The sequence below is a fragment of the Ambystoma mexicanum genome, chromosome 6q (genome assembly GCF_040938575.1).
Source record: "Ambystoma mexicanum isolate Mex_15411 chromosome 6q, UKY_AmexF1_1, whole genome shotgun sequence".
Taxonomy (NCBI): Eukaryota; Metazoa; Chordata; class Amphibia; order Caudata; family Ambystomatidae; genus Ambystoma; species Ambystoma mexicanum.
In genome coordinates this window covers 878,192,148-878,206,589 of record NC_090937.1, presented here as the reverse complement: position 1 = coordinate 878,206,589, position 14,442 = coordinate 878,192,148, and the positions used below count along the sequence as shown (strand labels likewise).

The 14,442-nt window shown below is 49.3% G+C and overlaps 1 protein-coding gene across 4 annotated transcripts in view; it reads left to right on the top strand.

Moving 5' to 3' along the window:
* NEK1 (NIMA related kinase 1) overlaps window positions 1-14,442 on the top strand; it is a 2,768,493-nt gene that overhangs the window by 174,911 nt on the left and 2,579,140 nt on the right. For all 4 annotated transcript variants that reach the window (XM_069631399.1, XM_069631400.1, XM_069631397.1 and 1 more), the window contains exon 3: window positions 11,856-11,953. In XM_069631399.1, coding sequence (XP_069487500.1) covers window positions 11,856-11,953 — 98 coding nt within the window. The remainder of the gene's footprint in view (window positions 1-11,855; window positions 11,954-14,442) is intronic.

The following is a 14,442-nucleotide window of genomic DNA, read 5'->3' as shown; positions in this document are numbered from 1 at the left end:
ACTTTGAGTATTTGAGAATGTTAATAAAGAAGAATTGGAACACATAATGTACATTTAAACACAATGGTTCATACAAAATGGACAGAGTGAAAGGGCTATTTCTGGTAGCTCCTAGTTTCCCTGCGGTAGCTCCTGCCTACAGGGTGATGCCAGACACCCAGGAGCTGGTTTTAGCTCTTGCTCATTGAATCTTAATTTCGAACCCTCTAGCCAGTATTCTTTACATATGTTGTATCACGTGTATATTCCCCAAGCATGGGTTATATTTACTAAAGAAAATGACATTAGCCTTGTTTATCATTTATCTTGGGTAGGGATATCTACCCCCTCACCCACTTTTGGAACTCATGCTAGATGTTCTCTTAGTAAGCAGTTGGTTTATAGATATCTACATAATTGTTATATTATTTTGCTCTATTACAATTTTCTTTATATTAATGTTTATTTTAGAAATCTCAACTTGGATGAGAAGACAGATGAGCAAATCGGTAATTGTGAATCTAGTTATAATTCTGTTAGAACTAGAAAAGATAGGTTGCATCTATAAAGAATGGGTACTAACTACAGTGCTCTTTTACTGTAGAAAAACCTGGAAAACTCAAAGTATCTAATGACAGACAACTGACAGGAATAATACAAAGAGCTAAAAAGGTGAGTTTCCTGTTACCTATTGTAAAATGGCCCATTAAAATAAAATAGAAAAAAGAGCCTTATTAAAACTAGTAAGAACACCACAGGGAATGTTTTATGCCTATTTTAAATATATAAAGCTTCAAAAGAGGGTAGTTAATACAACAAAAACCAACCACGACTGTTACAACCAGAGCCGTGATATAAGAATTGAAAACATCAATTCCCCCCCCCCCACATGCGGTGATTATTAAGGAAAAAACTGATAATCGTGTGAAGTGGAACCTTCAACGAAAGAGAATACGCAAACTGTGTAGGTTTCCACAGGTGGAAGAGAGCCCAAGCAGGAGTTTGCTGTGATTCAAACACAGATCTCGAGATAAGACTGCTAAGCACATTCAGATAGGTTCCCCATCCTACCCCATAGGATTCTCAACACTCTATCCCCAGGCCCCTTTTCCGACATGAACACTTTTGCACACCACGAAAGACCGACAAACAGCAGAGCCGTTTACCTGACATGTCCCACCACAAGGGTCAGGCAATTGATCAGAGTCGCACACACCTGACGGCCCTTTCCCTTCCCCACAGGGATAAAAGGTGGAGCACGAGAGCACAGTAAGAGCAAGGCAGACCACACAACGAGAGAGCCAACTCAACACGGTAGTTCAAGAGGAGGAGAAAGACGGCATGAATCGAGAAGGTGACAAGGAGAGAAGCAACCTTGCCATTACTGACCAAGCCCTGTTAAACCTCCACAGAAGGAATCTTAAGACCGTGAACAATAGCCAGCGTGTGTTGCAGCAGATGTCAACGGTACATGGGGCCCTCCTCCGTGGATAACCAAGCCGGGGCGAGACGCTTACCACTGTGTTACCGACCTGGACTCCAGAGACGAGCAAAGCCAAGCGGTTCATCACAGCCAGTGAGTCGATGGAAGAGCTGATAAGAAACTGAACTGGGTTGAACAAAAATAACAGACGGCTAATTGAGGAAAGTACAAAGAACTGTTTATGCGAGAAGGGAAAACCAGCTACAGAGGAGTCGGGCACCACATGGATGCTCACCCGGGAAATGCTGGGCAACTACCTTTATACTATTGTTACCAGAAGGCCTTGGGAACGGGGCGAGAAAGGGGTAAAGGTGCTATATTTCTTTGTCCTCTGAGCAGGTTATTACAAATTCAACGTGATATATTTTTTTTATTTTTGTTGACAGAGGCATATAACATACACATATATCAGAGCTGTAAAAACAAATTTGGTACATGTGCAGATGAATACATGGGCATATAAGCAACAGTAGGACAACAGTAGTTGAGTAGCGACATATCCCGGAGCACCAAGTTCTCAGGCAGTTAATGGAGAGGGCTGGGAGGACTCGTCCACCGAGGAGGTGTCATTTAAGCTATTCAGGTAGCTGTTGAAGGCGGACCATATATTTTGGGGACGACAGCGGGTTGGGAGCATACCCAGGAACCCTTCCTCGCAGTTTCGGGACCATGTGAGTACATTTAAACCTTTCTGGAATGAAGGGGGGGGGGTGGGGATCTTCCAGCTCTGCAAGACACATTTCTTGGCTACTACACAGCTCACGTTCAGGAACTTAACAATGTCCTTAGCCCCCCCCCCCCCCCGGCTGCCACACCCCAAACAGGTCAGGATCAACAACAGAATCAGTGATTGCAGACAGTGTCTCTGTGATCTTACTCCAGAATGTGGCCAGTTCCGGGCAATCCCAAAACATGTGTAGATGGTCAGCATCCTCCGTGCCGCAGCGAGGGCAGAACCGAGGATCGGAGTGTGTAAACCTTGAGATTCTATGCGGAGTGTAATACTGCCTGTTGAGCGATTTATATTGTATGGTGCGGTTGCGGAAGTTTAGGGACACCCTGTTGGTATGTGAGCACATCCAATCCCACTGGTGAGTTCCAGCTCGGAGGCCCAGTCGTCCCGGGCCCTGGATGGCTGGGGGGAGGAAGTGGTCAGTAGGAGTTTTGTATAGTGAAGAAACCACCCCACGGGCGCCACCAGAGTTGGCCAGGGTGGTGGTATGTGTGGGTTCCAACCCGAGAAGGTTCCAGGCGGGGAGCCACTTGTAGTACGGGTATCGTTCATCACAAGTTTTGAACATCTGGTCCCAGGCCTGCACCGTGGTCTGGACCAGGTCAATGGGCGAATCCGGTAAATACTGCCGGTTTACAATCAAGGACATTACATTGATGCCCGCCGCTGCCAGAGCCTCCAGTTTGACGTGAGGACGGGGTGGGGGCACAGGGTACCAGTAAGATGTGAACTGTGCCTGGGATGCAGTCCAATATCGCAGCAAGTCCGGGGCGGTGAAGCCCCCCTCTATTGTAGGGTAGTGACATGTCTGACCACTTTTTACGCACCGCACCAGAATTCCATAAGAATTGAGCGAACAATGTGTGCAGGTTCGTGAAGTATCTCCTACCCGGCCAGACGGGGACATTACCGAATATGTATAGCAACTTGGGGAGTAAGATCATCTTCACCAGCGAGAGTCTTCCGGCTAGTGATATTGGAAGGGTGTGCCAGCGTGTAATTTTGGCCTCGGCCTGCTCCGCCACAGCCCAGTAGTTGTCTGCTAGTAGCAAATCTTTGTTCAGGGACACCTGGACTCCCAAGTACCTGATCCCATCCGGGGACCAGCGAAGCGGGTACTCGGTAGTGGGTTGTAGCGTGGAGCTAGTAAGGGGGAAGATCTCGGATTTAGTATAGTTTATAGTAAACCCAGAGAATGTGCCTATACGGGTAATATTGGGTCTAGATGAACAGCTGTGTCTCTTATGAAGAGTAATACATCCGCGCAGAATGAGTTAATCTCGGGGGAGTCTTTCAACCGTATCCCTTTGCGCGCGTGCCGCTCCCTGACGTAGTCGGCCATTGGCTCTATTGCCAAAGCGAACAGGATCGGGGAAAACGGGCATCCCTGTCGGGTGCCTCTAAAGAGAGGGAACAGACCGGACGTCTGGGAGTTAACTCGAACCCTGGCCACCGGGGAAGTGTACAGCAACTTAATATCTGCTATCATATTAGGCCCTATACCCATAGTTTCCAACACCAACCAAACATATTTCCAAGACACCATGTCTAACGCCTTCTGGGCATCCAGCGTGACCGCAACTGCACTCGCACCTTGGTCAATGCGCGACATGACATTAAGCAGCCTTCTAATGTTGTGGGATGTTGATCTCCCAGGTACAAAGCCTGATTGATCGTCGTGGACCATGTATGACATGACCGGGAGGAAGCGGTTAGCAATCACTTTGGCGAAGATTTTGGTGTCCAAATTCATTAACGAGAGGGGCCTATATGATCCGTACTCATCGGCGGGTTTATCGGGTTTGAGCAAGACCGGAATGACGGCCTCACGCAATGTTGGGGGAAGGGTGCCCGGCCGGAGGGACTCGTTCCAAACTTCAAGTAGTTTGGGGGCCAGAATGGCCACGTGCTCCTGATAGAACTCTGCTGTCAGCCCGTCAGGGCCAGGTGTTTTTCCTTTGGGGAATTTGGATAAAGCCTTGACTATCTCGTCCAGCAGGATGGGGGAATCCAATTGGTCTCTGGTTGAGGGGGATCTGCTCGTCGTGGGGATCTGCTCGAGGAGGTCGCGCATATGGGACTCACTATGCTCGGGGGGGTTGGGAGTACAGCTCTGAGTAGAAGTCCGTGAAGACTTCCAAGATTTGTTGGTCAGACCACCGTTCCGACCCCAGGCTGTCCTTGACGCAAGTAATCTGCGCTTGGCCCCACTCACCCCTAGCCAATGCAGCCAGCGTCCTGCTGGGTCTGTCCCCCTACCCATATTTACGAGCCGCCTGTGGACGACTGAAGTATTGAACTTCCCTGGTGGCATGTTCATTAAAGAATTGGAGTTCCTTACTGATCTGGGAGAGGGTGGCAGGGTCAACGGATGTAGGATGAGCACTCGCTAGTTCGCGTAATTTGGCTTCAGAGCGGGCAAGGGCCGCTCTTATGGCTCTGAGAACTCCCACCTCCCTTGATATGGACATTCCCCTGATGAAGACTTTGAAAGCCTCCCAACGGACCCCCAAGGAGGTGGACTGGGGTGTATTAAGCTCAAAATAGGACTGGATGTCAGAAAAAATGGCAGCCTTAAATACTATGTCCTGTAAGGCCAAGGACTTGAAACGCCATGTGTTGATGGTAGGGGCAGGCACTCCTATTTCTAGGGATATCTGGATCGGTGAATGGTCTGATAGCGTGCGTGCCAATATTTGAGTTTCCACCACCCTCCCCAGCAGTGTAGTAGACAGAAGGAACATGTCAATTATGGAAGAGCTGTCATGCACAGAGAAATAGTGAGTATATTCACGCGTCTGCGGATGCAGCACCCGCAACGCATCACGAATGTCAAGTGTTGTGCTATGTGCCAGAAGTCTGCGTGCCGCGCTGGAAAGCAGTCTGGGGGCTGTGCCCGTTCTGTCCAGTGTGATGTCTAATATAAAATTCATGTCCCCCCGATGATCTGCACCCCCACATAACCCAGCAATATGGATGCCACCTGGTCGACAAAGTCGAGAGAGTCCACATTAGGGCCATAAGTATTAACTAGTAAGTATTCCCTGTTAGCTATTGCGCAATGAAGAACAATATATCTTCCGTCTGGGTCTATATAGCTCTTGTGGAGCACAAACTTAAGTGACCTATGGATCATTGTCAATACCCCTCTGGCACGGGTCGAGTAAGAGGTGGAATATCTATGGGGACCCCATGAGGGCCCTTAGAGTGCGTTTCCTGCAAGAATAATATTTTACATCCATGCCTGTTGGCGTTGGCCATGATTTTGCGGGCCTTGGTGTAGTTACTTAAACCCCGGACATTCCAGGACATCACTGTTGTAGACATTTCAGGAGACTAGGGTACATCCCACAACTGTTGTCGAAACTTACAAGGAGAATTAAGAAAGCCCCCGTGGGGGTGCCACGACGTCATGCGTTCTGCCAAACTGCCCCTGTCATTTACAATGCTGTTACCCCGATTCCCAACAATACCACCCCCCACCCTCAATGCCCACCCCAACTTGCAGTGGAAATCGCCCCCCCCCCCCACCCGTGCAGGTGCCACCAACTAAACCGACACTCACTGAGAAGTAGAGGTCGGAGGGCAAAATCCAACGGTCGAGGGCAAAATCCAACAGGGATATGCCCCTACCAGGGCCCAACTGGAGCCAACAAGCAGTAACATCCAACAAAACATAAGCATTGCAATTGCAGTGAGGTGCGCTGTTGCCGTGTGGGCGGCTACTTGAACGTTATGTAAGACAGCGTGGGCTGTCAGAAACGGGTTTCTGTGGAATACGGAGTCTGTGTAGGGCCCCAAAGCCAGTATGCTATCGGAAGCAAGGTGAGACTGAAAAGGTATCCAAAGCCAGAGACCAGCTCCAATCCCTCAGAGGGAGAAGGAGATCAATGACCACGGCGCCGAGTCCGGGCCACGGCCCGGAAGTATGTCGATGGGGGCCTAGTTCGCATGGTTAGTGGTAAATCATTGCCATCGACACATATGCAGTGAAGGATTACCAGCCGGGATGAGCCACGTCGGGCTGAGTCACATTTAGTTAGTCATTGTTGGCGCGGTCAGCTGCCGGATTATGAAGTGGTATGTGTGCCTCGATTAATTTCACTGCTTCGTCCGGGACAGTGAAGTAGTACAGTTTGCCGTTGTTAGTTATTTTGAGACGTGCCGGAAACAATATGGCGTATGGGACATTATGTTCTCTAAGCAGTTTCTTAACCCCAAGGAATTGGTGCCGTTCCTGCTGCACCGCTATTGAAAAGTCTGGGAAAATCCTGATGGTGTGGGACTCGAGGCGTAGGTCTCCCTTTTCACGCGCCAGGCGGAGGATAAGGTCTCTGTCCCGGTATTTGAGAATCCTGGCGATGATGGGGCCTTGGGATATCCCCCGGCTTGGGGCGTGGTGACGGGGCTCTGTGTGCACGTTCAACAGTAAAGGACGGTGAGAGAGCCGGATTGCCTAGTAGATCCTTGAGTAGAGCCCCGACAGTGTCCTCCATGCACCCCTTAAGAGCGTTTTCAGGGACCCCAATTATGCGTAGAATATTCCTACGAGAGTGCGATTCGAGGTCGTCGCACTTAGCTCTCACATTCTTCATGTCGCGCGACAAGGAGGCGACGGTGTTCTGTAGCACATGGATCTCATCTTCTTTCGTAGATATCCTGCTTTCAGCTTCAGTCATTCTGGTGCCTGCCTTATCCACTCAGGTTTTAAGGGAGGCAACATTAGCGTTAATGTCGTCTAATTTCTCGTGGAAGGAGGCAAAATTCTTGGCCATGGACTCCACGAGTGTAGTCAGATCGGGGGTCCTCGCCCCAGAGGGAGTATCATTTTCAGGGTTCTCCTGCAAGGATGATGTGTGCTCCGTCTCTGCCCTCGGGACAGACTTCGTAAATGTATCCATGGCTCCCCTCCCAGAGGCCCCTTTGGATCTATTTGGCATTATTGAGAAAGACTCTGCGATGGTGGAGGGCTACCAGGGCAGACAATGAAGAAGAATGGGCAGCCAAGGCACTAAGATGTCGGAGAACCACGGCGCCACCCCGGTGGCAGTCAGAAGACCAGATTCCAGGAGCAGCAGAGGCGAGGAGGGCGCAGCTAGGTAACAGGCGTTGGACAACCCGCGCAGCCAAGTAGGAAAAGGCGCCAACCCAACAGTAGCAACTAGTAGCTATGGCGTGAGGATACTCTCCTACATATGGTTGGGAGGCGCTGTATGGGGCCAACTCGCCAGGGTGCACCTCTCCAGGAGCCCGCCAGTCGGTGCGGTAGAAGAATTGGGCGCTCCTCACGCAGTATATGTGGAGGCCAACAGGGTCCTCGGGGCATACAGCAAAGAGGCGGATGAGACTTGATAGCGGTGCGATGGCACCGAGGAATGCAGAGTCATTTAATATTGAATTTAACAAATGAGAGCATGCATCTCCAATGAGGCAGGTGGGCATACAGTTGCCAGAGGGTGCCACGCTATGGCTTTGAGAGAACGTGGCCTGTCCGGGTAAATCTTTCGCAAAAGTCTCGTGGGGGTCAGCTGGCATGCGAGGCCACACACAATAGTCGCAGGCCCCCGCTCCTCACCTGTCCCACAGTCGTTCCCCTGCAGGCCCGTTGCGCCTTTGAGTCCGGATGATGGTGGGCCAGTCTCAGGAGCGGAGGGGCCAAGCGAGTGTCTCCTCCCGGGCCCGAGATATCAGTCCGGCCCCCGGGTCCAACCAGAGCAGCCGAAGTTGATCTGGAGCACGGGCCGGGACCGCCGCGGCCACCTCAGGCCGGAGGATCCGGAAGACAGAGGTCAGGGGTGCTCCGTTTGGGGGGCAGAGCGGCCCCAGATGTCATCGCTGCAGCAGGGGGCCCAGTATGGGGGCAGCCGGGCTCCAGCCCCTCCGTGGCAGGCACCACGGAGGGCCGAGGTCCCAGCGCCCAGGCTGAGCCCCGAGTGAAGAACTTAGAAGATGAGGCCAGCGAGCGCACCGCCAGCAGTTTCAGCGGGCCCGCCACCGCAGGCAGGCAGGTGCAGGAGACCAGGCACCTAAAGGGGCTAGGGTGCCCGAGGGGCCGGGCCGCCGCCATCCGTGCCGTAGTTCGGTCCCGGGATTCCAGATTCGGCCCAAATTCACAGCGAGTGAGCAGGAGGGCAAAGGTTACCAATCCTTAAAGTATCAGAGCATTATGATGCTTTAATCTGCAGATGTGGCCGGATTCTTGACGATCCCACACAGAGCTTGGGAGCTAGGCAGCCATCTTGGGCTGCTCAACAGCGCCACCCCAAATTCAGCGTGATTTAAAAGGTGAACTGTTACTGCCCATCTCCCATATCCTGCCGGATAAATGCTGATACTTCAGTTGGATGCCAGCAGCGCCCCATCAAACATGTGCTACCGCACGCATAACAATCTGGCCTTGGGACCGTGGAGGCCAAATTGGAGAATACTAGAAGTGATGAGACGATATTAGCACCTGGCAACAATGCAGCTGGTTGCTACAGTTTCACATCACATTCCACATAATTGCACTTATAGACACAGAGAGACGCAGAGATTGGATCAGAATAACACTGTGCTGATCAGGTACTGAAGCTAGGATTTAAATCAAAGTGTCTGCATGCTAAACTCAGTAATGTGTACACTAGGCCACACATTGAAATTCGTTGTCACTGCAGACTCCAGAAGTGCTATGCAAATAATGACCTGCAACACAAAACATGCGGAATCCCCACCCATGGAGGTTGCCATGCCCTGCGAGGTCTAGAGCAGTTTGCCCCTTCGACTGGCACTCCCCTTGTGACAGCCCTGCATGGATGATGAATATACGTACCTTCCCCAATTTGATGACCATTGGCCTCCCTATCCTCAAGGAGTGACTGGTAGAGCTCCTCGGGCTCCTGGCTGGCTGTTCCATTGTGGCAGGCGGGCTGCGTGCAGCAAATTGAAAGTGCTGATCGTGGGAGCAGACAAACAGTAACCATGGTGGCGACCTGCCACACCACATATTGAGGAAGGGCAGAGGCAGAGCTGCCGCTTCAGGAAAGATGCAGTGCCGTGCCACCGGCACAGGAGGATGGGACGTATCCGATCCAAGGCAGGCAGGAATCGGGATAGAAGCCAGGGTCTGTTGCCTCTCAAAGCACCGGCCCTCATGCTGCTTAGCCCTGAGGCTTGCGCAGGTGTGCTCACTTGCTTTCGCACACACACGCCCATACTCCGCAGTCAGGGAAGGTATAGAGAACAGTGACAAATGATTGGCTCACTGCACTAAGGGGTAGAGACATCAGACAACACAAGCACCTCCATGTCAATCATTACTGTTCTTTAGTTTGGGTTATCAGGTGGTGCTTTAGCGCCACTTATAAGCCTAACTATTGCTTTAGAGTACAGATAGGGAGAAATGGCACATGAGCAGGGGAACAAAGCCTGCATGTGTTGTTTGGTTATTTGCCCACCTATTGACTGCCCATGGTCATGCTAATCTCTATGGCCATTCCCACCCAGTTACTGCCTCTCCCAGAACACCTCCTCATGGGAACTCTTTTAGCTCGCAATACTCGAGCCTTACCATCAAACTGCTCCCGAAGAACCTGCCAGTGTTTTCTCAAAGCAGGATTCTGACATTTTAATGACTTAGAGTAATAAATGTGCTAGTGGTGTAATAAAAATGTCTTAACCATGTCTGCCTTCAGCCACTCTATTTATAAGCACTATGCATGTCATTTACTTTAGTCCTGTTAAAAACAAGCATTGGCAAAGCCAACAGCTTGGCTTGTGTATAGGTATTAGGCATTTGTCAGGCGCTGCTATTAGATGCCCAGGGACACGTGCCATTTTGCACCTGCTACCATCAATGGCCGATTAGTAGTACTATGCAGTGCCTGGCAAGTGTATTCCCCATGCCCAGACGAAAAACCCAAACTGTTAGCGTTTCCAATGCTTGTTTTTGTGTGTAAAATGTGAGTGCAAGCGTGCACGCACAAAGAATATGTTCTTTTCAGTGTCTAAATGATGATGTAAATGAGAGAAAGAAATAAAGAACAGTAAATGTTTTCGGCATCGTGACTTGGCCACACACTGTGAAGTGGCCCCCTCTACCCAAGCAGTTTTACCCCCAACCACACTCCACAATGGGCGGCAGGTGGGGCCCCCCCAAGGGTGTAGGCCCTGGGCAAGTGTCCTGTTTGCCCACCCATAAAAACTTCCCTGTCCCTACTATCTAAAAGCTTCCTGTCTTCATGATGGCCTATAGGCAAACGCCCATCTTTCTAGAGTTCCTCTAGGACAATATAGTTGATGCCTATTGGGTACCCTGGTGAGATCATACCTATCAATCTCTCATGGGCACTTGCCTGGTCTTCCACACTGTTCTATTTCTTTCCTTGATGTTGTACTCGCTTTCCCTTCCCTGCTACTGTCCTCACTTGCCTCTCTGCTCATTCTCTCCCATACTAGCTGTCCCTTCAATGGGATTGTGCTCTCCTTCCTTCATTCCTATTACTCTCCCTTATTACACTGCTACTATTTGCCCCTATCCACACCACTACTACTTCCTCCTTCATACCGCTACCACTCTCCCCTGTGCACTCACCTTTTTCTTAGTCGCCCTTCTTTCTCTCCCTCAGTCACTTTTACAATCACTCCCTAATATCCATATCCCTCACACATCTTGCACAGACAAATTACATCACAGTATCACTTTCTCTCACCAGCCATTACCTTACCTTTTCTAATAATTGCCTCCTTGCTCCCCTTTGTCGTTCCTACTTCTGGTCTCTTTGTCCACCTTCTCTTACCACACCCAAGAAATCTATGCTTTCCTTTTCCCTCTGCCCTCTTACCTTCCCCCTTCCTCCATTGGTTCTCTACTTCCTGGTCCCTGGGCCAATTAGTCTGTCTTCCCTGTTGGGAGGTGTTCCAATCAGCAAAGCACATAGAAGGTTCCAGTTCGTGTAAGTGTTCCCAATGTCTGCAGGATTGCAATCTTTATGCGATAGCAGCTCTGTGCCTCCTTTACAAGTGAACGCTGTTCTGGTATGGAGCAGAGGGCAGCGTTCTGAGTGCACTCCGACACTTGTATCTGGTGGTGCAGCGTCGTGTAACGGTTTCTCTTCCTGATGTACCTGGTTGTGGTGCACCGGTGTCCAGCACCTATCTGGGGACTCTTGTTGGCAGCTCTCTTGTCATCCACAGGTATTGATGTCGGTAGTTGTGGTTCTCTAAGAAAACAGATTAACTGGCCAGCGTATTATAACAGAGTTATAGTAGAGGTATGGGGTGATCGGCAGTGGTACAATTGGCAAGCATACTGGCATATAAAGAATGCACAGGGGCTGGGGCCCTCACAATTGACACCTTTCTTTCTCTGGGGTAGGGCTGGCTCTGGCTTCCTCCTTGGTAGGTTTTCAACACCAGGCTGCGATGGGTCCCCATCACAGCACTAGGGTCATGATTATTTTTGTGGGAAGGAGAAAGCGGTTCTTGGCCATCTGCTTGACATTGAAAATGAAACATTGATTTGTTTGGTTTATTTTTGGCTAAACCAAATATTCAATAGTTTATCCTCTGAGTTATGTCCTAAAATTCCTTTTGTGTATTTGTTAATTTACATTCTCCATTAACGTTCAAAATGTTTCCGTCTGTGTAACCGAATTGAAATACTTGTTTATTTTATCACAGAAAATGGCTGTCTGTACATAGTGATGGATTACTGTGAAGGTGGGGATCTCTTCAGAAGAATTAATACACAGAAAGGAGTTTTGTTCTCAGAAGATCAGGTACTTTTGAAGAAGCTTCTCAAAATGCATTTGAAGTAATTTAGTATCCACTCATGATTCCTGATGTAACCAAACATTAAGACATCCTCACTTCCCAAAGTCTGAATTGATCAAAAGGGAAATCAGAAATAGCTTTATAAAGATTAAATGATTGTTTGCTGCTCTTCATATTTGTTTCAAGGTGGTGCTCCTGACAGATATCCAGTTGATAGTCTGGGCCTCACAATTGGCACTTGCCACTCACTAGACATTGGTCAGTGATGATTGACTCTTGGTGAGAGAGAAATGGTGTGCTGGATGCATGTGTTAAACCTGAGTTAGTGAGTGACTTTGTATGCCTGTCTAATGGTTTTTTAAATCATCCTGGGACTTTGTGATTGGCATGCATGATTGTAGCACTAGACACTGCTCACTGGGTTTCTGTATAAAGCTACCATGTTACATATAATGACCACTATATACTTGGAAAATTAGAATTAAGTAATTATGAAAACCACAAGGATTTATCACAAACAGTCAGCAACCGCTACGAAATGCATGGTGCTTTGATTAAAAATACTTATACTCAGTGCTTCAATTTCTGCCTCTTTTTCACAGATTGTGTTTTTTAATTTTACATATGTCAGGGGGCTCTCCCTGTCTACATAGTCTAGAGATGGGCATTACCTCCATAACCCAGGTGTCCCTCAGCCCCAGGATGGTCACTAGAGATTGGTAAACCCCTGTCTATAGCCAATCTGACTGGTGGTGCTGGCATAAAGGCAAATCACATTATCTGTACAGTCGGCCCCAGGGAACAATCTAGGTGAACGCTATTCTGCTTTCCCCACAATAACTTGAACTTGTGTTGTCAGGGGTACCCTGTAGTCACTCTAATACTTCTTGCACTTCTCCATACACCTTCAAGTACTCCTCTCCCTCAAACTGACTGTTACTCTCCTGGTCTCCTCTTACACTTTCCGCCCCTTCCTTCTCCACCCACTGTATTCCCTCTCTTTCTCTACTACTTCCTCTTCTGTCCCTCCAAATGGCCTTCTGCTACTCGCTGTGATGAGTCTGGAATGAAACACACAAGTTAGCCATGATTTTGGTTACACACTTTCTCTCTTTTTTTTTACTTGAATTTTTATTGACGTAACTACTTGTACATATCACAACAAAGCAATATTGGTTCATTGAAGTGAACTCCCTCTCCCTCCATCCCTCTCCCCGCCCCTACAACCAAACAGGTGGTTCTGTGCAATGTTTCTTTGAAGTCTCATATCTCCGCTGCCACCATGGAGATTTACATCGCAGACAGGGTGTTTTTGTGGAATTTGGCTTGAAGTCCAGTGCCTTTCCGGTGATGGGCTGTTCATGTTCCCCCTTCTTCCATTGTGCTCCTACATTGGTGCCCCCTTGGTTCCCAGCTCCATCTCCCTATGGCTTACACTGATTTGCCCCAACTGTCTCCCGCTGCCTCTACTTTAACACCAACCTCCGGTGGGCGTGTTCTCCCCACTAGTGTACTACATCTCCCCACTGGCTTATCGCAGGGCCCCCAGTCCACCATGAATGAGCTTATCTGGTCGTTCACCATTGCCGCCAGCTTTTCTATCAAATCTATATCCCTTAGTTTTTGCAGCCTTTCGCCTCTGTTAGGGAGTGACCCACACTTCCATTTCTGTGCTAGGGCGAGCCTAGCGGCCCTGAACATAGCTTCCCACATTCTCGGGTATCTTTAAATGTTGGAATTCTTGTCCCAGCAACATTTGAAGTGGATCTAAAGGAAGAACCTAGTCTATAACCTCTGACATCCAGCCCTGGAGTTCTGGCCAATATGATTGAACCCGCGGACCGTGCCAGAACATGTGTTCTCGGGAACCTATTTCGCCACATCCCCTGGCGCAAAGTGGAGAAGACCCCGGAAACATTCGCAATATTCTGTTTCCCTGTGCCACCCTTGAAGGACCTTGAAGTTGTGCTCCATGGCTGCCTTAAAGAGATTACCGTGAAACTTAATTTTATATATTTTCCCCCAGACCTCCTCTGAGATCTCCTCTCCCTCCAGGTCGTTCCACATTTTTTAAAAGGTTTGCATGTCCTTATCTGCAGTAATCCGTACCTTTAAACAATCTTGACACTATCCCTCTCCTCGACTCTGAAGTGTCCAGTGCATTTTCAAATGGTGTAAGTGGTCGTCTAAGTATGTCGCCCCAGCGCTGACTGTTGAGGATCCCTTTCAGACGTAGATATTTGAATATGGAGATTTTATCCCCCTCGAGCACTTAGTTTAAAGCTCCATATTCCAGGAAAACCTCTTCTCTGAACAACTGTCTCACCCGTTCCATACCCCTCTCGCACCATGCCTGCGAGTCACGGAATCCCCCTGCCCCCCGTCCGATAATCCTGCCCCACAACAAGGTTGTCGCTGAGGGCCAGGAGGATAAAGCTCTAGGTGCTCTTTTCTTCCCTCCACAGAGCCCATAGCACCACCAGATAGGGATGGT